This window comes from Bacillus rossius, chromosome 2, assembly GCF_032445375.1.
Source record: "Bacillus rossius redtenbacheri isolate Brsri chromosome 2, Brsri_v3, whole genome shotgun sequence".
Classification (NCBI taxonomy): Eukaryota; Metazoa; Arthropoda; class Insecta; order Phasmatodea; family Bacillidae; genus Bacillus; species Bacillus rossius.
The window spans coordinates 21,327,440-21,354,841 of NC_086331.1; the positions used below are offsets into that span (position 1 = coordinate 21,327,440).

The 27,402-nt window shown below is 37.4% G+C and overlaps 1 protein-coding gene across 16 annotated transcripts in view; it reads right to left on the reverse strand.

Annotated features, from left to right (window-relative positions):
• The window catches only part of LOC134529158 (eukaryotic translation initiation factor 4E transporter-like), a 262,122-nt gene that overhangs the window by 199,705 nt on the left and 35,015 nt on the right, over positions 1–27,402 (reverse strand). For 2 of the 16 annotated variants that reach the window (XM_063362951.1, XM_063362949.1), the window contains exon 1: positions 2,754–4,486. The exons of 6 other annotated variants lie outside the window; for them this stretch is intronic. In XM_063362951.1, the coding sequence (XP_063219021.1) occupies positions 2,754–2,949 (196 nt within the window). In that variant the 5' untranslated portion in view covers positions 2,950–4,486. Of the gene's footprint in view, positions 1–2,753; positions 4,487–27,402 lie in introns of those variants that run through there. 8 more of the 16 variants (XM_063362945.1, XM_063362944.1, XM_063362948.1 and 5 more) reach the window with 5 other exon arrangements.

Genomic DNA, 27,402 nt, shown 5'->3' on the forward strand with positions numbered 1-27,402 from the left:
TCCTTTTGGCATACTTCTTGTCTGCACTGGTTGTAACTGCTGTAATTTTTTAAAGCAAATCCGAGATGGTGACCTGACACGCTCCTGCCTGAATTGAAATGGAATGGCTCTTCATCCTTTGTCCCGGTTTGTTAGGTCAGGTCAGTTACATTATAAATACTTTAAAACTAAAGAACCATTAAAATTAATTCACATAATATTTAATGTCCGCTTGGTTTGAAAGTATTTAAAATGTAACTGACCTGACCTAATCGACCATTTTAATTAATTAGGCATTCACGAACACACGGAAAAATAAAAAATTGGCTCTACGGTCGAATGATTGCACAGGTCTTGTATTGCAAAATAAGAACGGCGATATCTCCTAAAGTATTTGGAATTTCTTATCTCCGCCGGGTTTAATGAAAAGAGGAAGTTAAAGAGAATAGAATAAAAGTATTTTCGGATTTTTAATTTTTTTTAAAACAAATATCGCCCAACTACATATTTACAGAAAATAAACTGATTCAACACACACACGTAACTGTTATTTGTTCATAAAATTTTCAAACAATTTGTCACGTTTCCGTCACTGTGGAACGGGCCTTGGTGTCTTAAAAGCTCAGCACATGATGTGATCGTTTAAAAGTATGAATATATCTGCAACGATCTAATGCACGCCGTTTCCGAGTTAAGATATTGGTTGATTAGGTGGCGTGAAATCACTTTAATACTTAATCGTTTAAAGTTTTTGCCAACAAACAGACCATTGTATTATTCGTTCCATTAATATTTTATCTAAAGAATAGTCAGGCAGTACAAATTCTACACCCACGCCTTGCCCGGGACTCAAACACAGACCCCTCGCAACGAGAGCCGGCGCGCGTTCGACTGCGCCACGGAGGTCGGCAGAATCCCTACGTATCGGCGCTACAAGCCACCAATGAAAACAAGAGGCCCGCCTAGAGAAATGTTTAGTTTCTCAGGGAAACAAATATAAACACACGTCAATACATGCAATTCGGGTAAATATGTAGTTGGGCAATATTTGTTAAAAAAATTTTAAAATTCCGAAAATACTTTTCTTCTATGCTTTTTAACTTCCTCTTTTCATAAAACCCGGCGGAGATAAGATTCCAAATACTTTAGGAGATATCGCCGTTCTTATTTTGCAATACAAGACCTGTGAAATCATTCGACCGTAGAGCAATTTTGTATTTTTCCGTGTGTTCGTGAATGCCTAATTAAAATGGTCGATTAGGTCAGGTCAGTTACATTTTAAATACTTTCAAACCAAGCGGACATTAAAAATATGAATTAATTTTAATTGTTGTTTAGTTTTAAAGTATTTATAATTTAACTGACCTGACCTAACAAACCGGGACAAAGAATGAACAGTAGGAACTCACGTAATTTTTTTTTTTACATATTACTTGTGCAACAAAATCCAAATAACAAATAAAACATTCAAATTTGAAACGTTAAAAACTCACCTAAGTTAGAGCCCAGTACAAGAAACAATGGTGAAAGCCGCATGAATGCAGAGGTATTGTGATGAAAATTAAAAAATTCGATAGCTCCTAAAATACTTGGAATTTCTTATCTCCGCCGGGTTTAATAAAACGAGGAAGTTAAAGACCATAGAATAAAAGTATTTTCGGATTAAATTTTTTTTTTTAACATATCGCCCAACTACATATTTACCGCAATTACCCACCAGCTATTCTTCAAGCGCGTTGTCACCACCTCCAGAATAATTACGATGGGCGAGTTAACCAGCTACTTGTCCGCGAATATACTCGCTTTCTCAGTGCAATTAATCCAACTAGCTAATTCACCGCTCGCTTTAGACCAGCGAGTAAATTTGAAAACTTGTCTACTTTCCTCGTTACGAGCTTGCAATGAGCTGATTTATGGTGTCTTGTTTGTCTTATTTATATTTAAATGAAACTTGTTTTACACTATTTCCTACTTGACCTGTTTATCAATATATAAACGACCAATTAAAGCGGACGCAGAATTTCATTGGCTGATGCGAGAACGGGGGGGGGGGGGGGGGGGGGGGGGGTCGACTTGTCCCGCTATTCTGCTTTAAATTTCTTTCCTTTTGTTGATGGAAATTTATTTTTGTAATTTTTAAGGATTTCAGAGGAGGGGGGGTATATGCCCCCTCCCCTACGTACGCCACTGGTAAGAGGTGGTGTGTGTTAGTGAAGCGGGATCATAAGAGCAACGCTCGCTGGTGCTTCTAGCGCGGTATCGCCTCTAAGCGCAAAGCTGTGGACTGGCGCGGTCTTCTCGTCGTGCATAGGGCAACTATGGATTTGAGAAGTAACCCTAACAGATAACATTTAATGACCGAAAAATTAAGATAAACATGCAATTCAAATCCCTCGAGTGCTTTTATGAATCTACACGGAGTTTAATCCTTAAAAACTATTATGAAAAAACCCGTTTTAACCAATTTCACACTTCTAAAAATGGTTTTAAAACGAAATACGAAAACAAAACTACGCACGCGTACGCCTCCGTGTTTTTAAATTATTTTCGTAAACGGATACCTATCACTGTTTTCTAATCGCGTGGTTTTCTCTACGACTCTGCACACCGTTTGTGTGCCCAAGTAGGCGTGATTGCAATAGGCAAGTCAAGGGGGAGGGTTAGTAAGGGGAGTATCCAGTAACCAGGTTTCACAGAAATTTAGATGAAACCGCAAACCAACTACATTTGCTGTCTGGACGAGTGTCACGAACACATGCCAAAGAAGTAGGTACCTTGTCGCGAGAGACGAGTCTTGGAGCCACAACAGCCAGTGTGCGGGCAGTCACCATTCGACACGTCGCTCCCGACCCAACTGACGGGGCACGGGAGTGGACAGCGCGCCTCACGCGCTGCCAACAGGTGGCAGCACTGTGCAACATGACCGGCCGTGTTCCGCTCGCTACAGTCCAGTCCAGCTAACGTGAACATTCCTGACCGTCATCTCCGCCAACAACTGCACGTTCTACTTGCAATTATATTGTGGCAAGGATATTTATGTTTTATTGCTTTCTGACCGAAAGATAACATTTAGGATCATTCTACAATGACCGGAAACGGAGACGTATCACGCACACTGAGACAGATTTCACGGAACGGAGTATCTACACTAGGCGCAATATAACTCCGAGCTTGAGCTACGTCACACATGAGGAGTGTTGACTGCAACACGTGTGGGGGGTCGGGTGGATGAGGAGGGGGTATAAGCAGATACGGCGACCTTGCACAGCAGGTAGAGAAAAGCAGAAAACATTGACCACTTACCACTGACGTTCCAAGCACTACCTCAGTTCTTCAACGCCGCACTGACTGTTCCATCCGAAGAGTCTGATGTGTAAACGTCACTGCCGTCACTGTTTGCATCACTTAACTGAACAATCGCTTTATCAATTTCAATGTCAAAACGCACATCCTTATCCCAGTATTCGTTCTCGAGTGTCTTGACGTGATTGCAAATCGGTATCCAATCTTCTGGACCCATTCGGTTAAATATTTCCTCGCAAAGTTTTTTTACATTTGCCAAATTGCAAGTAACATTTCTTGAAGCGACTTCTCCTTTAACTTTAGCCCATATGCTATCGGATTCAAATCCGGATGATAAGGGGGCAGACGAAGTAATGTGTGGCCACTATTTACCAATAGTCTGTCTGCCGAGTACTGCATTTGCGAAGGTTTGTGCTTCATTATGAGGTTATACAAGTTTGGTTTGAGCATGTCGCTAGTAAAGGAAATATTCTCCTTACTTAACCACTGCTGCATTTCCTTTTGTCGAGTTGGAGGTAGGCGTTTTATTTATTTTTACATTGTGATAGGGAGCATTATCTATCACAACAACACTGTTTGGTGGAAGATTTTGTATTAATTGTTCGGTGAGCCATTTTTCATATTGTTTGTACAGTCGTGCGAGACACATCCGTCGCATTAGCTGTTCTCAGCTGTGCTTTCTCTAGTGAAATGGAGGGTTCCTGCAATCGCGCTTCATTTTCCATAAACTGCAGAACGTTATAGACGATTTCCCGCGCCTGCGAGTGCAGTTTTTTACTCTTAACTTTTGACAACACTGGAGGCATTTTATGTATAAAGTTGTACTTTACTGAAGTAATGCACTACATATGTAACACTGGCTCTGAACAAAAGTGATACACTACATGCATACAAACCTCAGATCCAAACTGTAAACGAAAACGTTTAGTAAGTACCAACATATTCGTCGGATTTCACCGAAGGACTAAGTTTTCACTCTGTGCAGTAGCGTGTAGCCCCTGTTATCAAGTTACGCATTATCTCTCACTGCCGCGCCACGTCTGCCTTCTCCAGTGTCGGGACTCACATACACACAACGATTTTCTAACCGTCACCCAGGCTCGGAGTTATGTAGCGTCAAGTTACAATGGCACGCATACGGACTCTGACCCGTACGGATTAGCTCGACAATGCCCAGCTCTTCCGTTTACGTTACTCGTGCGACCAATAGAAGCCGAGAATTCGGCCGTGGTGGTAGCCATGTTTGTTTTACGTTTAAAATACGTTAAAAATTGTCTCAAGTACAAGAGTATCAATGTTCTTATCTTCTCGGACCTATTTTTTTTTTCTTCATTTAAATTACTTTTTCCTTACAGTAAAGTTCAATCTAATTAGTTGCCGTTTGTTACGTTAATGTATCATTGTAGAAGGGGCCTTAAGGCTGGGTTTATTAAACTTCACACGACGGCCAAACGTAAAATGACATTTTCAAATACCCCTTTAAAAATTACGTAAGACGGAGATATGAAACTAGCGAATCGGCCATCTTTCGACCTCTTGCGTTTCTGCCTTCAATGTTTAAAGTAAAGTGTTCAGAAAACATATAAAGACGCAAACACTATGTGTCTATATGCCTATGATATTAATTTTATTATATGCATTACATTTTCAGTTGTCGAACTTTTGCACAGTGAAAGCAATAAACACTTTAAAACCAAATTGTTGATGATTTCACGCGTTTTTATGATAAATCCCACGGAAGGATGTTTTCTGTTTACCGAATTTCTAGTTGCAAGGTTGGTAATGTCTTATGACTTTCGTGCTATATAAATGATCTTGTTTTTGATGTGTTATTTGCGTTCTGCATCCATGTGTTTCTGCATTCCCCGTGTATTTACAAATACCCAGCCTAAGGTAGTTAATAAAACACGCAATTCGTAAAACATTTCCGACCCTACAACGTTAAAGAATGAAACTGCTGAATTTTTTTTGATCGGGCCACTTTGCATGATTTTTCCCCCCACAAAAACACATAAAAATTGTTTTTAAACCGTGTGCGATAGTTGAATAAGTGAAAATACGATGCATATGATGGAAAAAAAAGTAGCAGCCTTCTATATACATACACTACATCAAAATCTTTAAACTTTTCAGAATACATCACCACAAATAAACAAAACGTAAACACAAGCCTAAACGCAAGAAGTTGATAGTTGGCCGATGCTTGCGTTGCGTATTTGCGTCTTGCGTGATTCATAAACGGGTATTTGAAAACCTCGTTATTTAACCTTTTGCATCTTGCGTTCTTACGTAGTTTATAAACACCTGCAACATTGGCAAGGTTTCAAACTTATTGCGTTTGGAGAAGCGTTTCTGCCTTCTATATTTGAAGTGAAGAGTTTAAGTAAACTTTAAAATATGCAGACGTTATGTGCATATACGTAGAAGGCTGCGATTTACTTTTTATCATACGCATCACTTTTGCACCTATTTAACTATTGCACATTAAAATAAAATGACGCTTTTAAATAAAATTATTTCAAAAAATCACAATATGTCGTAATAAAAATTAAATAGTTTAAGAAACCAGATGAAGACGAACTTTAGAACAGTTTAAAGTTGTAATTTGGTGACATCTTGCGACATGCGTTATTTACTTATAAACTACTGCAGTTTTCTTCCATTTGTTGCGTGTTGCGTCCATGCGCACTTACGTTTATTATTAAATTTATAAAGCCAGCTACGAAAATTAACGGCATACATTGGCGGCAGGATGAAGTAGCTGTTATAAGAAGCCATGAAATGGTAAAACTTCAGTTCTGGGCTACCCGAAGGTTAGTTTATACGAGCAGGTTTAACCAAAGGTGGGAAAATCTACTCTTAAAGTGATATACAATATATTCTCTCTTCAGCTGCTACACGTGACGTCAAGGGAACTCCTAATTACAATGAGCGAGTTTACAAGCTACCCGCCTGCGAATCCACTTGTTTATATTGCTTAAGAGCTCTAGTGGAAGATCCACGGGTGTTCCTGTCATTTAAACACTTATTTAATGTAATATTATCATGTTCATAAACAATACCTACTTGAAATGTGTACACAAAAGTTCGAGAAATTGTCTAACTATCCGATACCATTCGGCAATGCATCACAGTTTTTGTTTATTGTACATACAAGTTATGTTATAGGAGAGATCGGTTATATTTTACTTTATTTAATCCGTAACCTATAATATAAAATATAAACTGTCCGGTGCTTGAGGACTTTCTCCTACTCTAAAAACTAAACTAGTTTAACACAGCATAACACGAAAGCGTGTGGCACTTATGGGAAATGCCTTTTGTACACCCCACGCAGCGAGCCTAATTGTTCAAAAATAAAATATGTTGTAATAAAATAATAAATCAACGACCCGGTATTTTATGTCACGCTTTTATTATTTCCCAACAATTATGCAGCTATTTCAACAAAATTTGTTCCCATTCGTAAACAGTTTTCAATTTATGTATATGGACCCGAAGAGCTAATTAATTACCAAATGGTATAAAATTGTTGTTCGCTGGCATTGGGTTCGACTTAAAAGGGAAGCCTTCATTTCACAGACGAGAGAGCCACACCCGAAGTTCATGCTCGCTTTTTTTTTCGTTCTATCTCATTGTATAAACCGGTGTAGCATTAAATTTTGCGGTCGATTAGGATAGGTTAGCTACATTATAAATACTTTAAAACATTGTGGATGGTTGGTTATATTAGGTAAGTATAGCTACATTAAAATACTGTAAAATCATTTTATGGTTGCTTAGCAAATAACTTTTAAATATGTAGCTATCCAGGGCTAGGAAACCGTTTACATGATTTCACAGTGTCTTTAATGTAGCTATCCTAACCAAATCAACCGTCCACAATGTTTTAAAAGTATTTATAATGTAGCTATCCTAACCTAATTGACCATTAGTTATCATGAGTTACAATGGAAAAAAAACCGAAGATGCACGATCGGGAGTTTGGCTCTCTCGTCTGTGAAACGAAGGCTTCCCGACTTACGTCACTAAAACTTTCCAACCCTGTACCTTGAGGAACAAAGATCAAGGTAGCACGGAGTGTGGTGGGAGCAGACAGAAGGAGAAATGGGGCAAGTTCTAATGGGGCAGTTTAAACCAAGCGTCTGCTAGCTACTCGCATGTGGGTAGGGGAAGCCTAGGATTCACACAAGAGAAGGGATTGACACCATAGCCGTGTATGGGCCGTGCGTCTCCAGCCTGGCTGGGCCCTATTAAGTCTACAAGTCATGAGTGTATTTATTCTCCTGTAGCTTAAGAAAAAAACGAGGAAATTGTTTTATAAAACTACAAGTAAACATTTACAAGTCACAATATTTTTTGACGTGACAACGTCTAATAAATCAATGAACGCCGGCTGCACGCACGAAAAAGTGTCCCGTTGCGCACACTGTCCCGTTACGCTGTGTCCCGTTACACTCATTGTACGCTTGCGCCAAATATATCTCTCTTCCACTCGATTGGAACAACCATCGATTTGACTTTTTCGAGGCACAATAAACTTGAAACACTACCATTCGTTTCCTACTTTTCCTATCATCGTCCTATCCTTAACAGAATAACACAGATTGGAAGAAGTTAAATAGCAAACATGTATAAAAGTTATAGTTAAAATAATCTCTTCGTTAAAGTAATAAACATATTTGAATTAATGAGTGCAAATAAAACTAAATGTATAAATTAAATTTTAGATTTCATTTCACTCCTTCTTTGTATCCATACAAAATAGTGATAATTCAATAAAAATGATTCAAATTTATTCATAAACGTATGCAATCTTTTCATCAATGTTTTGTTATGACGTCACATTAAACTATCGTCCGTAAACCGACTTTACAGACAACCAAAAAAATTTTTTTACAAGTAGATAATAATTAATATCCTCGTGTTTCATAAAGTTTCTTGTAACCTGCATGGGCTTGTTAATTTGTGCAACTTCCAATAGTCATAACATTAAAATTAAGTATTTTACAAGCATAATTTGTATTTTTAATGTGGATGTAAACTTGATATAATATTCAGTGACGCTGATAGAGCTATTGATGTAATGAGGTTAGGAGAGCATGCAATAATCTACCCAGGATTAATATGGACTTGTGATAATATTTAAATATAACGAAAGGTTCCGAATGGAATGAAATCAATTGCATTTGAAAGACTTTGAGAAGACATAACTAGAACATCCGACACAGCGTAAATAACATCTGTTCAGAGATTATTCGGTTATCATTTTAAACGATAACTGCATAAATAATCTATTTTCTTATGTATACTCTTATTTACACCTAAACAAGCTTTCGTATTTTAATCATTCAATACAAGGAAATAAGTATACAACAAGCAACAGACACTGGGTGATTTTGAGTTACGACTTTTTTGAGATAAAAACAAAAAAACAAAATAGTATTTTTAAACCTACAATGTTTTTTAATGTCTTGCAAATACATTCTAAAATGATTTAATATTGCTGACTTAACCTCAAAAAAACTTCCGTGCGTTTTTACAGTATTTTAAATGTCGCCTACGAATACTTAACCTAAATAAATGACCTTTCGCAAGATCTTACAGTATTTTAAATGTTACTTATCTAACCTTACTAACATTTCACTCTCGTAACGTTCATATTTATGATGAAAAACCTACCAAACATTTGATAATTGTCAAAATCAAAGAATTTTTACAAATACCTAGAAAGTAGGTATTTAGAACCAGTGAAACAAAATTTTCCGTATTTTTTCTTCTTGAAAATTTTGCTACTCTAGAGAACTACCCAATAAATATTTGTGCTTATTAATTTTCTGAATTAATGAGAGTTAAATATGCATTTTCACTTTCTTCAAGCTAATATTTATATTATTACATAAAATTTGGTTTCTCAATACGAAATTCTCTCCAATTATAAGCAATCCCAGCGAACTTGTAACTCAGTTTTATTTGTATGTAAACTTTTACAAGTCAAAGAATATTCTTTATGAAACAGTTCAGTTATACGATTGAAGAAATTCACTTGTAACTTATATCTTTTTGACTATAGGGTTTATAAAAAAGGGCCCTGGGCTTTGGTTTCGGGCAGGAAAGTCCTGAACAGTCCAGCGAGCGCCAAGTCATCCACGTGCGCAGGGTTACATGCTGATCTACTTTCTTTTTAGTTTTAGTCATTTCGCTCTACAATTGACAGCTATGAGGACGATATTTTAATTGATAAATAGTTGAAAGCAAAGCATGAGTGCGGGAGGTATTCGCTTTGAAAGTCAAGTAATTAACCCGGTATCACACACAGCCCTTACTGACTCATATATAAAGGTCACTGACGCTTCAATTTTTTTTAAAATATTGTTGAAAACAATTAGAAAAATAACAAATAAAATTAATCGAATTTACTAGAAACTCTCTTGAGTATCCGTTCGTTGCGAAAATAATGCGCTCAGTGTAATCACGACTCGTTCAGGCCATGGTTCACGGTTTTCGTGAATCGGCGTGTTATTTGAGCACAAACTAAGCCTGCATGACCTATTCTGTTAAAGAGTAAAGTCCAAAAAAAATTTAGCGATATCGTTGAACGCAATACAATTTTCACAAAATTAAATAACAATGTTTAAAATCAGACGTTTATAAATATTTAGTTACTTCAGTAATAACAGGTCTCTACGCGCAATTGAAATAAACAAATAAAGTTCCTTGTTTTTCCTATAAAGGTCCCTGTTATGCCTTGCTCTGCCTTGACTTGACTTTAAATTTACCTCAGACGTTAATAAATTACGTATGAACATAATGGCTGTGCTACATTAAATAAATACACAAAAAGTAGAGAATATACGATGTGCGCGCACGCATCATCCAAGAGTCAAAATTAAGTTCCAGTTTAGAGTTACAAAAATACTCAATCTTATACAGTAAGGATCAAAAAACTACGATTCGTAGTTAACTGAGCTATGAGTTGAAGCAAACACAGAAAAGGTAGGCGCGATTCAAAACACGCGAGGCGCCTAGGCTCGCCATGGCAGAAAATAAGCAGTAGGATGTTACGTTCGGCCAAGCAGGTACAAACACCACTAAAAAAAGACCAACTGAAATTTGGGAGGTGGGAACGAAACAATTCAGACACGGCACTTATAATTAATTACGTTACGGGCATTTCTTACCTCAGCGCATCCTCGAACCCACACAAGACTAAATTATGAACAGTAAAGACAAGGGAATAAGACCATTGAATATATATAACAGAAGTCGCGAGAGGATACGATTTATTCTGCCAGTTTTGGAATCCAAACTGAGGTAGTTGGAAGCTCCCCCGCCAGACAGCTCTGATTTCGAAAAGAAGGCACTCGTGGTTTTTGTCTCCCACGCTAGAGCGCTATCGTATCGCTTGTCTCAAGGTCCTGCGCGTATTATCTCTCTCTCTCTCTTTTTTGTATTTTGTTTCCGTTGCTGCGTGGAGGGCCAGCGCATTGACAAGGCGGGAGGTTATGCTCGTCAAAACGATGCGTAAATATATTAAACACAAATGTATTTTGTTTAAAGAACCGAAAGCAAAAAATAAATCCTTTAAATAGTACACAATTGTTTAAAAACAGCCACATATATCAGTAATTCATTGGTGTTTGATTCCAGATGGTGTAATAATTAATGTATTTGAATAAAAATTGGTCCAATTGGATATAAAATAAATATTTTACTCACCAAATTAATTAAAGTAGGTACCTGAAAGAATCCACTTTAATATAAATTCAACCAAATGTATGCAAAGCGGAAATTATAAAATGCCGGACACTGTTATATAAATAGTTGATCAGTGTAAATCTGTGCACGAACTTAGTCATACATTCATAAAAACTTTAGTAAGCTCTAACACAAGAAACTCGTTTTTATCGGGGGGAAAAAATTGTATGTCAAAGAAATAACTAAACAGTAAAAATGTACATACATATTATTTACGTGCAGACCACTGAACAATTGAAACACAAAATCATTAACATCAGATTGAATTTGAGCACATAATATACTTTGACTGGGCTAGAAGTCTATAACACCTCGTGTTTAAATGAGTACCTAATTGTATTCCAGGTTAATTTTTTTTTCTGGATACGTAATAAAATATTTTGGAATTTAAATTGTTCATAACTTAGGTAATAACGGTAGAATTCAATGAATTTAAAACAGTTTTATCAAATTAAAAAAAAGTACTGAGGTGGTTGTGTGGACCAATTTTTACCACGTTTTTGTTTTAATTTTTGTATAAAACAAAAGTTCGAACTTATGTTTTTCTTACACTAATCCACTTACAAAGTATGTTCTCTGGTAAATAAACGCAAAATTTTTCACATGATTTTTTTTTGACAGCGATCATTAAGCTACTAACATCTTAATATTATAAAGTAATAAACAAAAAAACACTAATTCAGCTGCAGTCTTATCCACTCACGAATAATTAATTGTTTAGTTATTTCTTAAACACATTTTGCAATCGATCTTAAAATTTTTGTTGAAACGCTTGCCAAACAAATGCATTTTATGTGAAACAGACGACGTGGGTAATACTTGACTATAACTTTGCGTTTATTAAAATTTACATCCAAAATTAACAAGCGTTCACTCGGTTTATAGTCAAAATGATGAAATTTAAAATATGTGGTTGTTGTAATCTAATTAGTTTTTTAAAGTAATTAAAACGTGGATATTTTAAATATAAAAAAAACTCTTTACTAATTCATACTAAATAATTAGGACTTTCCTCGCATACTCGCGTCAACTTTTTTTTTACACAGTATCTAACTGATAAATAATGTAAAACAAAATTGGCAAGTTATAATTCACTATTTCCCTGTCATTATTTTAAACTGGAAAACGGAACATTGATGTGCCTCGTGAACTGATCCTCGTATTCTGACAACCCGTGTACGCACCTTTTTCCCCTTCAGAATGTTTGACATTATAAAATTATCAATGCGAAATAAAGTTAAAATAAATGGGTAGATATTTTACTTTTAAATTAAATCATATTTTAAACTCAACACCGACTGTAGGCCTGATACAAAGTTATTAGGAGCTAATTTTCACGTTACTAGGGTACACAATCCCTCCATAATCCATTCCAGTGACTGTCTTCTCCCGGGGTTTCGTGGCTCTCAAAGGCAGTGGTAAGGAATACTTATCGTCAAGGTCGCCGAGCGGTGCTGATACCAGCTTCCCGAATATGGGAGGGTGAAGGGAGGTGGCATGACTGGCTGGTTAACCTAGTACGTCCTAAGACCGCTAGCCGCTAGGAGCGTGCGCTGTCGATACCCAGCGATTGAAGCGATCGCTGCGACGGAGCTTCCTAATACAACAATTCTTCTGCGAAACCGGACAGAAAATTTAACCTGAGCTCGCGACTTCTGTACATTATATATATTCAATGATAACACAGAGGGAAGCGGTGAAGAGGGGAAACACGCGGGGTGAAGGGTCCGGCCACGCCGAGTCTCGGCGACAAAGTCGCTAAATTGGCAACACTGCTTTGGAGACTCATCTAAGATGTCAAATATGTGTAACAGAGTTTTATTCTAAGGGCGCTAAAACCATGCAATTACATCTTACAGAGTGTACTAACATTATAATTGTATTGCGTTCAACGATATCGCTAAAACAATTTTGGACTTTCCTCTTTAAGAGAATAGGTCATGCTGGCTCAGTTTGTGCTCAAATAACACGCCGATTCACAAAAATCGTGAACGAAGGCCTTAACGAGTCGTGATAACATTTTACACAATCACTGGTTGAAGATATAAAATCAAAAATACACTGTACTAATGGATGAATCCAAAGATGTCAATTTAAATAACATTAGGAATCTTTATACGGTACTATAGCAGGGGTGCCCACAAGGGGGGGGTAACGACGCAGACTGCGTCATTAAAATTTCAGGGGGGGGGGGGGGGTGGTTAAAAAAACGAGAATAATGTATATATTATTTACATAATTATAGCTTCTAATGTGAAAATACGTTTCTGGTGCTTTGATAATTGAAAGGGATCTTGTAAATCAAATTGACAACACCGCACTTTCCTCAAAAAAAGCAGTTTGGCATCTGTCGGTTCAGGATGGAAATATTACCTGACATGACCAAAATTATTATTAGAAAACCAGTTTTAATTAATGCAAAATGTGATAAAATATAATACTAAAAAAGTATAATATTATAAAATAATTTAGTAAATAATTGAGAAAATGGCATAAAAAATTTCGGTGAGGGGGGGGGGGGGCGCATCATTAGTTTAAAAGGAGGGGGGTGAGTCATAGTGTTTGGGGGGGGGGGGGGGGCACCTCTGACTATAGTGTAAAAAAAACCAAATCATTGGATCAGTATTTCTCAAGCTCGCCTTAGTAGAAACTGCAGATGCACATAATCTGGCTGCTGTTCTTGTGAATTCCTTGAAATATCTCAAAATCCCAATTGCTAATATGGTAGGAATTGGCACAGATGTTTCTGTAATGGTCAGAGTAAATAATGGTCTTTTCGAACTACTCAAGAGGGAACATGGTTTAAAAAATTTGTTATTCATCCGTTGTGTATATATTTCTCTACAACTTGCGGTTTCACACATCTCAGTAAATACCTCAAATTGGTTTTCGATTTCTCTCAAAATACAAGAATAATATAAAAATATTTAAGAGACGATAAATTGCGGGAAACAGCCATAAAAATTTTGAAAGTCTGTGCGACGTGTTGGCTTTCAATTGGACCAGCTGTACGCAGGATTCTGGATCAGTGGAAAGAACTAAAGCTACGTTTTTCACTCTCAAGGGTTCAGGACAATTGCTATACAGCTGATCTTAGTACAAGATGTATTGTGACGACTCAAACTTTACACATTTTACCTTAAACATACTTTAAAAGGCGTACAAATAGCACTAAAAGCATTTGAAGGTGAAAATGACCCCACAAAATTACTAGGTACTCTAGTGTTCTCGTGCAATCACTCGGGAAAAAAAACATAGTTTTTCCAACTGTTGATTTGTTGACAACACCACTTCCGAACGAATTTATGCACGCAAATTCACACCTTGGCTTTACGTTTGAACATAAATTATCGGAGTCAAGTTTGTCTCAAAAAAAAAAAAATATTTGAAGAAAAGGTGCATTGAATTTAGTCTCAAACTCATAAAGGAGATTCAACAAATACTAGCAAGAAACGTCACTATCCTGAAAAAAATTTTTAATGTTAATTGTTGAAGAAACATTAAAATACGTAACATAAAAACAATGCAATAGCCGATGCAGTCAAAGAATAGAGTTTTAGTAGCCATTTCATAGACAGTATGTTTCAATAATGCATAATATCAATTTCATTAAGTGGAATAACACTACCAACACTGTTTGATTTTGGAGTGAGGTTTGGCAGTATAAAAATGGCGCAACAGAGAACCTTTTTTTAAAAATTTCACAACTGACAAATCACTATTCTATCGTTGCCACACTCAAATGCTGAAGTCGAAAGAGTATTCATTTCTATTAACATCATAAAAACAAAACAACGCAATAGATTGTCGTTAAAAACTATAAATGCCTTGATCCTGTAGAAAGATCAGTTTAAAATATAAAATAAAGATTGTGCATCTCTTGAAATACCATCGGAAGTGTTGCAACTCATTGGAACGAACAAAAGTTAATAATCTGTTGAAACAAAAACTGTTGAACTGCAACATCAGCTTTTGAACGACATTGTACCCTCAACTTCAACTGTCGCTGTGTCAGATGAGCATGAGACAAAATAAAGTAGTATGTAAATAAGGCTACGGAAACAGGGTCCAGGTTGTGAATTATCGATGCCATCTTGGATTGTTACGTCACGGCAGCCATTTTTGGGGGCAAATTTACTTAAAATTCCTATAAAAAAATGACACAAAATTCCTAGAAATTTTTCTGTTTTGAGGGAATAATTCCATTTTCAGGGAAAATTTCTCGTTTAGTCCTCAACAATGCCAGAGACTTGAAAAGTCCGCAAGCGGCTTAAAGTCCGCATCTACAAGCCGCCGAGGTCATTAGGATGTCACGGCCGCAATCTTGAAAACCCGTAATTTTTATGCTAGAAATTCAGGAAAATTTAGAAATTTATAAAATTTTAACTTAAAAACACGCACTTACATCATGAAGTCCTCAGTTCGAAACCAATGAGATCAAAATAAAAATGGCACAGATTCTTCCTCGACGGAAGCCACCGACAGACTGACTCACCACTAATGCCAAGGTAGATATTAGGTCAGAAAGTAATGATGTCATGTCCGCCATCTTGGATCCAACATCTTGTTTTCGTCTGCTGGAGGGCGCTGTCACCATATTAGCTTCATTTTTACTCGCTAGAGTGGAGTATTCACTTATTGCCAGGACGTTCGCCATTTCGAAATGTGTTCGGCATCTTGGAAATCTGTAATTTTGAAGCTAGAAATACGGAAAAAAAAATCCAAAATTCATAAAAAATTCAGCAATTTATTTACTAGCTGATTCGATAGCCTCGGTTCGATCCTTGTCTAATGCAAAAAAGATAATTTAATTAGAATTATCAAAAAAAATGACAGGTTCGAGAAATAAAAGACCAAATTTACAAATAAAAAATGTATTACATAATTTATACTCTACTACAGGAATACTTTCGAAAGTTAGCAATATAATAAAAAAAATGGTTCTGCATTGGTGTGAACCGACTAATTCTCAGCTCCAATCGGTTTACTATAGACAGAGACCAGCCAGTTCCTTTACCTACATAGTCTTTTTCTTCCCGACGGAGTTTCTCAATACTGTGTTTAACAGATTGCTTCACGTCATCGGAATTGTAAATGGCAGTATCACTGTCTTGAATGCGCTCTTCTTCATTTGGTTCTCGAACGGATACGGTTCACCATACACACAGTCCAGCCACAAGTTATATTTGAAAGGTCTGTACGTTGCTACTTCTTCAGTAATCTGATTTATAATGTTCTGCTTGATATTGCCAAGAAAAGTACAAATGTCTTTCGACTCGCTTAACGTATTTAGATAATAATAATAATCTTTCATGATTCCACGAAATTCTGATTGTGCCAAGTGGAAACCATTATGTAATGCACCTATAGCACAGTCTTGTAATTAGCGTCATGTCCAGAAGGCATTGCAATCGGTTGCGGCACATCTGCTTGTGCACTTGTACGCATAGTCTCCAACCAAAACCGAGGAGTTGAAATGTCTGCAGGTAGTTTCACAGTAAGCACATGTATTTCACCTTTACAGTTTTTCGCGTGTCGTCTCAAATTGTCAGTACGAGTAAACCACACATGACACTCTTCACAGCGAAACTTCATACAAGAAAGATTCTTCGTACATTTACTTCTCTCGTGTCTTCGTGCATCATGATATAATGCGAACGACATATCACAATAGCCGCAAGGATGTCTAGTCGATGAAGACAAACCTTTCAGACCTTAACCAGATGCTGATGTTGCTGCAGTTGTACCAATTCCCAATGTTCTCTTATGCACATCGATGCAACGTTATTGCAGTGAAACCTTAATTTTCTGCTGTGCAGCACCTCTGCATGTCTTCAAGTGCGTTTTCATATTATCTTTTTCTGACACACTGATTATGGAATTTTTCACAGCCAAACATTTTGGAAGAGAATTCTTAGCACATTCTCTCTTCTCGTGTCGACGATCATTACTGTTGTTCGAGAATATATTGTCACCGTAGCGGAATCGATGCTCGTTAGTTGTTGACGAATCACAAACCTTTGAAGTCTCCTTTGCTGGCGAAACATCATTCGTCAAGGTTCCCTCCACAGCTAGCACTGGAGGATTTAAAGTCTCTTCTGCTGGGAGAGCTACGCATGTTGAAGTCTCATTTAGTGTTGCTGCCATCACTGTCATCGGGATCTGCGCCGTCGTCGCTGACAAGATCTCCGCAGTCGATAGTACAGCTTCCATCAAGGTCTGTGTCGTCGCTGAAGAGATCTCATCTGTCGATGGTACAGCTTCCATCAAGGTCTTCGTGGTTGCCATCGACGATGCCAACGGTATCTGCGTTGCTGTTGTCGTCGCTGCCATCAGAGTTCCCGTAGACGATCGTACAACTTCCATCAAGTTCGATGTTAAAGATGGTAAATAAGCCACCAGTATCTCAAAAAATAGGTTATTACGTAACTTATGTAGCATATGAGTCAAACTAGGTGTTGCTTACACCGTCGTAGCCAGTAACAAACTGAGAGTCGCGTCGTCCATACCTCTCCTATATACTCATGGTTGCTGGAATAATATGAGAGTCAAAACAAGAACCATTTACATTAATAAACGAGTCAAAATAACATTAACAAAGGGAAGCAATATAAAAAAGGAATCACAATTAACGAATACATTTGCACACACATTCTACTCAGTAGGATTGGATCCCAACAGTAGGATACGATCGACCGCAAGATGCGGTAGGATACAATGCATCCAACTGTATTTTGCTCCAACAGCCTTTGGCTCCAAAAGTTTTTGGTTCCAACAGTCTATGGCTCCAAATGTCTTTGGCTCAAATAGCCTTTGGATAAAACAGTGTTTGGTTCCAACAGCTCCTAAGCTAATTGCTCCAACAGATAGAAATGCTCCAATTGCTCCAATAGCTATAAATGCTCCAACTGCTCCAACTGCTCCAATGCTCCAATGCTCCAACTGCTCCAATGCTCCAACAGCATCAACAGATCCAAGTGCTCTAATTGCTCCAATGTTCAAACAGCTCCAAGTGCTCCAAAGCTCCAATTGCTCCAACAGCTCCCATTGTTCCTACAGATACAAGTTCTCCAATGCCTCCAACAGTCTTTGGCTCCAACTGCCCAAATGCTCCAATTGCTCCAACAGCTCAAAGTGCTCCAAGTGGTCCAATGCCTCCAAAGCTACAGTTACTCCAAGTGCTTCAATGCTTTAATTGCTCCAATAGCTCCATTCAGCCACGAGAGTTATTTTATCTCAAACAAAAAACTTGTTGCAATTTGTTCTGCTTTTCAACAAATGGCATCACGCGTTGCATGTAGATAAATATTATTTTATTTTTTATGTGGGATACGGTATGTTCTCACAATCGCAAGAATAGGATTTCGCTAGACATCAAAGAGAACGAAGTTAGTCTTGCATGATAGTTTTTCTCAACTGTCTCAAGACATATTAATCGACTGAGTAATGAATTTGTTTTGTTTGAATTCCACAAAATTATATAAATATATATATAGTAAGTGCTGTGATATATATATATATATATATATATATATATATATATTGTAAGTGCTGATTTAGTAACAGGAATTCACTAAGCGAAACTATGAAAAAACATTTCTCATCTCATTACGAAAAAAAATTTACATGCAGGGATTGTCTTCTCAGGGATAACCAGAAACACTCAGAGAAAACCAACCAAATATTGACAGGAATAATCAGGAACACATGGAGAAAACTAACGCACGTTTTCCTAAATCAAAATCAGCAAACCACAAAATTTTTTAAAAAATTAAGTAATTTAAAATCAAATTAAAATCAAATATACAAAATTAAAAAATAAGAAAACAATTTAATGTTTTTTTATCAATTTTAAAATTTTTACTGAATTTCTAGCATAAAAATTAAAGATTTTCAAGATGGTGGTCATAACGATACTTGTAATGGTGACGACGACAATTAAAAATGGTGGCCATGACATCCTAATGGTCGAGGTCATGACCTCGGCAGCTTACGGCGGCTTGTAGATGCAGACTTAAAGCAGCTTTGAGGACTTTTCAAGCCTCTGGCATTTTTTAGGACTGAACAGGAATTTTTCCCTCAAAATAGGATAATTTCTAGGATTTTTGTGTAATTTTTGAGGAATTTTGAGGAAATGTTACACCAAAAATGTCAAATAAGGCGCCTGAAGAATTATTTGATTTATTAAGTGACAATGAATAACTTACATATTGTTACAAATGTCATTGCATATTTCTAATATTTTTGGCAATTGTGATTCAAAAAACAATTATGTGATTGTTACAATTATGATTATACTTAATTAAACTTTAGCATGTTGTTGCACACGATGCATTATTTAATTATAATTTAAATACTTACCAACAAATTTTTATTAATATTTTTTACGTATCCCCTCCCAAACCACTTTTCAGACCGCCAATGGCATCTTGTGCCCCTCCCAGAACGAAATCCTGGATCCTCCCTTGGTAGAATCAGTTTTAGCCATTTTCTAGCGACTTTTGATATTGAGCCTAGTGACTCGGATTTATTGGAGTCTGGACAATGGCTAGCAGGCCCCGGAACACGGGCTCAGTCGTTGGAACCGTGAAGAGTTGGTGAAGTGTTTTAAGTGTTCCAGAAGTCTCGAACAAGTTGCACATCTAGCCAACGAGGGGGCTGAATGCATAAAGCAAATAAACATTAGCTACGTAAATTTCTTTAAGGAGTATTTAGAACGAGGCCGGAGAGAATTGGCATGTCCATATTATGAGGAGGATTATGATGTCGCGTGTGTGCTGTGGTTGTCGGTCGAGTCATGGAGTCATGTGACGCATGCCTGGTCTTCCAGAAGGCCAGAGGACCCTCCAAAAAGTCACCACATCATTTAGTTAAGGATCTTGTTTTATTTTGAGATGTTAAGTCTTTTGTGAACTTCGTGGCGTTGTTTTTCTCTATCTGCCGTCGTTAGTACACAATGATTTCCTTAAAATTTTAAGTTAAAGTTTCTGGTAGTATTGGCGTGGATACCTGATGGAGGGCTCCCCTTGGATCAAAAAAGTCCTTTACTGTAGGGGCAGGTCTTCCGCTTTCAATACTGTAACTGTGAAACGGGGATGATAGACGTAACAATGGAGCTAAAATTCCGTTTTTAATGAAAACATTCTGATTGTTTTAAAGTTTTCCACTTCCACAATTCATAGAATAAATGGAACACTGAAATATTTTACGCTCTACTCTAAGTCGCTGATTAATAATTGCAATAAAGTTATGCTCTTTGACTATAACACAAACATAAGTGATTGAGTTTTTTTTTTCTTTCAAACCAAGGGAAGTACACAGCATGCAAGCACCTATCCAGATATGACTTGTGCCAGTTAACCACAAGCGCAAAACCCTTGAGCCGTGGATTCCACACACCAACGCCTAACCCCACCCCACCACCCCTAAAACAACATTGTTGCAACCTATAACTTTATTAATATGTATTTTAGTTGACTTTGATGCTGTGCAGCCAGCAGGAGTTTCTGTGGTTACGTCGTGCGTACACGGAAACACCGTCACCAGCTTATACCTACCTTTTTTACTAATAGAGGCCAGTGACCACGCCTTTTCTATAACGGCCTAAGGCGTAATCAATATTTACGTGTATTGCGACATCCCGTCACATGTCATGTGTTAAAAATTTGAACATTTAATTAATGTTTAGAGCCCATTGTTTAAAGAAAAATTATGAGCAATGTTAGTAGTATAGGTTGGCCGGTCCTAAAACAGGCGCCGGCGCGTGGATTGCGATTGTCGGTCCGCCATATTGGATTGTGACGTCACAGCGGCCATCTTGGATGAACTTGACCTTAAATTTGATCCTCAAAAATCGCCAAAATTTCAATTTTTGTGGAAAAAAATTCCGCCAAAACATCTCTAAAATTTTGATAAATTGAAAAATCCCGTTTTCGAGGGAAAAATTTCCCGTTTCGAGGGAAAAATTCCCGTTTTTAGTCCTTAAAAATCCCAGCGGCTGAAAATTCCTAAAACTGGCTTAAAACTCCTAAGAGATAGCCGCTTATAAGCCATTTCTAGGAATAAGGATACCATGACCGCCATTTTGAAAGATGACATCACCGTTGCAGTTTCCGTTACGGTCGCCATCTTTAACTTTTTTTATTTATTATCCGATTTTAATGAATTTTTTTTATTTATAAAAAAAATCACTTAATAAAATTAAATAAAGTTTTAATAAAAAACAAACATTTACGACACGGAGCTCGGAGTCCGCGGTTCGAACCCGGTGCGGGCAAAAAAAATGGCGACTTATCCTTCCCCCTGTGGTGGCTGCTGACAGAATGACCCCCGACACTTATGTCAAAGTATATATCGTCACCTAGTATGACGTCATGGTCGCCATCTTGTCTTCAATGTTGGAAGCCATCATTGTATCGTCGGCTAGAGTGCACTGACGCCATGTTAGTTTAATTCTTACCCGCTAGAGTGCAGTAATCATTTATTACTAAGGTGCCCGCCATCTTAAAATTCGGCCGCCATCTTGAAATCATGTAATAATGTAGCTAGAAAAGCGGGAAAAAAATCCAAAATTCATTAAATAAATCACTCATTAACTTACATATTGATTCGATCGATTCCTGTCCTCGGTTCGATACCCGATCGATGCAATAATGTTTAATTTTATGTAAAATAATAATAATTTCAATAAACCATGTTCAACATTCGTAAAGAGACTTTAAATCATCTACTACCATCATCCTATCAGACATCAAGACCACCATATTGGAAATTCGTAATTGTAATGCTAGAGATTCGGGAAAAAGTTCAAAATTCATTAAATAAATTTGTAATCCATATAATGATTGATTGGATCGACTAAGGTCCTTGGTTCGATCCCTGGCCGATACAAAACAACTTTAATTAAAAAAAATACTAAAAAAGTGTTAGGTTTGAGAAAATAAAAACACCACAAGTTCTTTTAAAAAAATTTTATTACATAAATTCAATACACTACTACAAGTACAAAAAAAAACACAGAAAAATTACTAAAGCCGTCTGGATTCCTCGATTCAAACAGTCTTCTTATTGTACGGACTAAGCCTTTTACATGACTTTAAATGTCTATCCGATCCGGTCATCACCGCAGCCAGAGACGGACTGAAGTTCATATCACTTATATAGTCTCATTAGCCGGTACAACACATGAGTCAAATAAATAACCATGTTCATTATATGTCTCGGAGCATTTTTTATAATGACGATGTAAGCTATCGAGACGTGAAATTAGTTTATTGCACTTATTGCACTGAAATTGTATTCTTTGAACATTATTAGAACAACCGCTTCTTTCATGACTGCGAGCATTTGAGGTGATAGTAAATGATGCACCACAGTATTTGCACTGATGCGAAGTACGCTCTTCATTAATTGAAGTATTCAATGCTGATGAAACTTCAGCTGATGGTGGAACAGCACATATCGAAGTCTCCTCCAGTGTTGTCAGAGGCGTTGCCAACGGGATCTGCTCCAACATCGTCGGCGCTGACGTCATGGTTCTCGTAGTCGATGGTACATCCTCCATCGAGTTCGACGTTAAATCGGTAAAGATGCCATCGAAGTCTCAAGAACAGGCAATTACACGACTTATGCACCAGAAGAAACGAACTAGGTGATCCGTACACCGTCGACGGCAGTAACAAACTGAGTGTCCTGCTGTCTAGGACTCGTTTATATACATTAACCGGTTTGAATAATACGCTAGTCAAATCAAGAACAATTTACTAAAATACTAGAGTCAAAACAACATTAAAAAAATAGAAGCACCATCAACAAAAAAGGAAGCACATTTGGAAGCACCGACAACGAAAAGATAGCACCGCCATCGAAAAGGCAGCACCGCCATCGAAAAGGCAGCACATTCGGAAGCACCGACTACGAAAAGGCAGCACATTTGGAAGCACCGTCATCGAAAAGGCAGCACATTTGGAAGCACCGACTACGAAAAGGCAGCACATTTGGAAGCACCGTCATCGAAAAGGCAGCACATTTGGCAGCACCGACAACGAAAAGGCAGCACATTTGGAAGCACCGACTACGAAAAGGCAGCACCGACAACGAAAAGGCAGCACATTTGGAAGCACCGACTACGAAAAGGCAGCACATTTTGAAGCACCGACAACGAAAAGGCAGCACATTTTGGAAGCACCATCGAATAAGGAAGCACATTTGGAAGCTCCATTAACAAAAAAGGCAAAAAGGAAGCACAAGTTGCGAGATCTAAGTCTTAATTAGAAATCAGAATACAAGAAAAAAAACATTAAATGTTTATAATTTTAATTATTTATTTTGTTTCTTTACATTATACAAAAGCAAGTAAAACAAGCCATTATTGTATGTAGCCAGCTTTCCTTATTTCCATGAGTATGAAGGATATTTCTTTGATGCACGAATAGTTTCCTACACAAAGCGAACCATGTAGAAGTCTTAGCCGGTCAACCAATATGTTTGGATCTTTCCATGATGTGTAATCAATCTCTTTTACCACCATCTTCCTTGCACGTTTATAATAAATATTATGATCTCTGGTGTCTTCCGTTTTACCACCAACCTCAGGGTAACTTTCATTTTTGAGACGGTGATCATCACAAGCTTGATCAGATTTATTTAATATATCACGTCGTTTCCATCGTTTCGGTCTCAGGACACCACCACATTCTTCGATCTTGTCAGCTTTAGGTGCTTCATCATAGTCTATGTCTTTGTCAACAGCCTCAGAGTCACTGTAACAATCACCGTAGAAGGATTCGTCTTCACCCAATTTACCGTAAGAATTCGATGTTGATGATGTTGAAGTGTCTTCATCGTCTTCATGCTTCCATTTTAGGAGTCCATCATTTCTACAAAGTAGGAAAGATCTACTTGAATTCGGCTGGAATATATTCTCACTTTTCACGTTAAGGTTTCTTCCACTGTCTTCATTCTTCCGTAAATCATCAACCTCCTTCAATTTAAGTTCTTTGTCGAGATCGGAAGAGCCAGGAAAATTATTGTCGTAATGTAGATCACTCTTCCTTAGTCTAGTAGATTCATCGTTGTCCTCTAGCTTGTACGCAGGCTTGGCGTTACAAGTTCTGCCATGTCTTTTTAAGCTCTCTCTCCGCGTAAACGACTTGCTACATCGAACACATCTTATCATATTGCGTAGTGGATTTTTAACACAGTCATTCTTCTCGTGTTGTCTTTTATTCTTTCTCAAGATAAACTCTTTGCTACAAAACTCACACCTATGTTCTTTCGATACAGCGTCAGATCCTAAATCGGAATTCATATTAGTTACCGAGACTAATGCCAGATGCAAACTAAGAGTTTTAAATTAATAACCATTACTTAAATACAATTTTTTTAATATTTCGTCAGCGAGAGTTAATTTATCTTATGCAAAGGTACTTACTGCAACTAGTTCCGCTTTTCAGCATCAGATGACGTCACGTATTGCTTGCAGGTAAATAATATTTATTTCTTTTATGCAGGATGCGGGATGCTCACTATCGATCGCATAAGAAGGATAGCTACGATAGTCACCAAGGAGAAGGAAGTTCGTCCTTCCTGCTAGTGCTTCTCAGATTTCTCACGGTCCACCATCTTGGATTGCGACGTCACGGTGGCCATAATGGATGAGTGTGACCTTGAAATTTGACCGAAACCGCAGGAATGATCGCAAGCACACGGATTAACCATCAAAATATTAACAAGAATAATCGGGAGCACACGGAGAAAACCACCATAATATTGACAAAAATAATCAGAAGCACACGGAGAAAAACGACACAAATTTTCTTTGATATAATAAAATTTCAGGGGGAAAAAATATTTAAAAATAAAAAATAAATTAATAAAAAATATAATATAAAATAAAAAAATACATAAATATATTCTGCTAGCTTGTGAACTTCTCATTGTTGAACAAAGATAGAGTTTTAGTACAAGCCAGAATATATTTATGTATTTTTTTATTTTATTTTTTATTTTTTATTAATTTATTTTTTATTTTTAAATATTTTTTTCCCCTGAAATTTTATGATATCAAAGAAAACTTGTGTCGGATTTCTCAGTGTGCTTCTGATTATTTTTGTCAATATTATGGTGGTTTTCTCCGTGTGCTCCCGATTATTCTTGTTAATATTTTGATGGTTAATCCGTGTGCTTGCATTCATTCCTGCGGTTTCGGTCAAATTTCAAGGTCACACTCATCCATTATGGCCACCGTGACGTCGCAATCCAAGATGGTGGACCGTGAGAAATCTGAGAAGCACTAGCAGGAAGGACGAACTTCCTTCTCCTAGGAGAAAATCGTAGCTATCCTTCTTATGCGATCGATAGTGAGCATCCCGCATCCTGCATAAAAGAAATAAATATTATTTACCTGCAAGCAATACGTGACGTAATCTGATGTTGAAAAGCGGAACTAGTTGCAGCAAGTACCTTTGCATAAGATAAATTAACTCTCGCTGACGAAATATTAAAAAAATTGTATTTAAGTAATGGTTATTAATTTAAAACTCTTAGTTTGCATCTGGCATTAGTCTCGGTAACTAATATGAATTCCGATTTAGGATCTGACGCTGTATCGAAAGAACAAAGGTGTGAGTTTTGCAGCAAAGAGTTTATCTTGAGAAAGAATAAAAGACAACACGAGAAGAATGACTGTGTTAAAAATCCACTACGCAATATGATAAGATGTGTTCGATGTAACAAGTCGTTTACGCGGAGAGAGAGCTTAAAAATACATGGCAGAACTTGTAACGCCAAGCCTGCGTACAAGCTAGAGGACAACGATGAATCTACTAGACTAAGGAAGAGTGATCTACATTACGACAATAATTTTCCTGGCTCTTCCGATCTCGACAAAGAACTTAAATTGAAGGAGGTTGATGATTTACGGAAGAATGAAGACAGTGGAAGAATCCTTAACGTGAAAAGTGAGAATATATTCCAGCCGAATTCAAGTAGATCTTTCCTACTTTGTAGAAATGATGGACTCCTAAAATGGAAGCATGAAGACGATGAAGACACTTCAACATCATCAACATCGAATTCTTACGGTAAATTGGGTGAAGACGAATCCTTCTACGGTGATTGTTACAGTGACTCTGAGGCTGTTGACAAAGACATAGACTATGATGAAGCACCTAAAGCTGACAAGATCGAAGAATGTGGTGGTGTCCTGAGACCGAAACGATGGAAACGACGTGATATATTAAATAAATCTGATCAAGCTTGTGATGATCACCGTCTCAAAAATGAAAGTTACCCTGAGGTTGGTGGTAAAACGGAAGACACCAGAGATCATAATATTTATTATAAACGTGCAAGGAAGATGGTGGTAAAAGAGATTGATTACACATCATGGAAAGATCCAAACATATTGGTTGACAGGCTAAGACTTCTACATGGTTCGCTTTGTGCAGGAAACTATTCGTGCATCAAAGAAATATCCTTCATACTCAAGGAACTGAGGAAAGGTGGCTACATACAATAATGGCTTGTTTTACTTGCTTTTGTATAATGTAAAGAAATAAAATAAATAATTAAAATCATAAACATTTAATGTTTTTTTTCTTGTATTCTGATTTCTAATTAAGACTTAGATCTCGCAACTTGTGCTTCCTTTTTGCCTTTTTTGTTGATGGAGCTTCCAAATGTGCTTCCTTATTCGATGGTGCTTCCAAAATGTGCTTCCTTATTCGATGGTGGTGCTGCCTTTTCGTTGTCGGTGCTTCCAAATGCGCTGCCTTTTTGTTGTCGGTGCTTCCAAATGAGCTGCCTTTTCGTTGTCGGTGCTTCCAAATGTGCTGCCTTTTCGTTGTCGGTGCTTCCAAATGTACTGCCTTTTCGTTGTCGGTGCTTCAAAATGTGCTGCCTTTTCGTAGTCGGTGCTTCCAAATGTGCTGCCTTTTCGTTGTCGGTGCTGCCTTTTCGTAGTCGGTGCTTCCAAATGTGCTGCCTTTTCGTTGTCGGTGCTGCCAAATGTGCTGCCTTTTCGATGACGGTGCTTCCAAATGTGCTGCCTTTTCGTAGTCGGTGCTTCCAAATGTGCTGCCTTTTCGATGACGGTGCTTCCAAATGTGCTGCCTTTTCGTAGTCGGTGCTTCCGAATGTGCTGCCTTTTCGATGGCGGTGCTGCCTTTTCGATGGCGGTGCTATCTTTTCGTTGTCGGTGCTTCCAAATGTGCTTCCTTTTTTGTTGATGGTGCTTCTATTTTTTTAATGTTGTTTTGACTCTAGTATTTTAGTAAATTGTTCTTGATTTGACTAGCGTATTATTCAAACCGGTTAATGTATAAAAACGAGTCCTAGACAGCAGGACACTCAGTTTGTTAC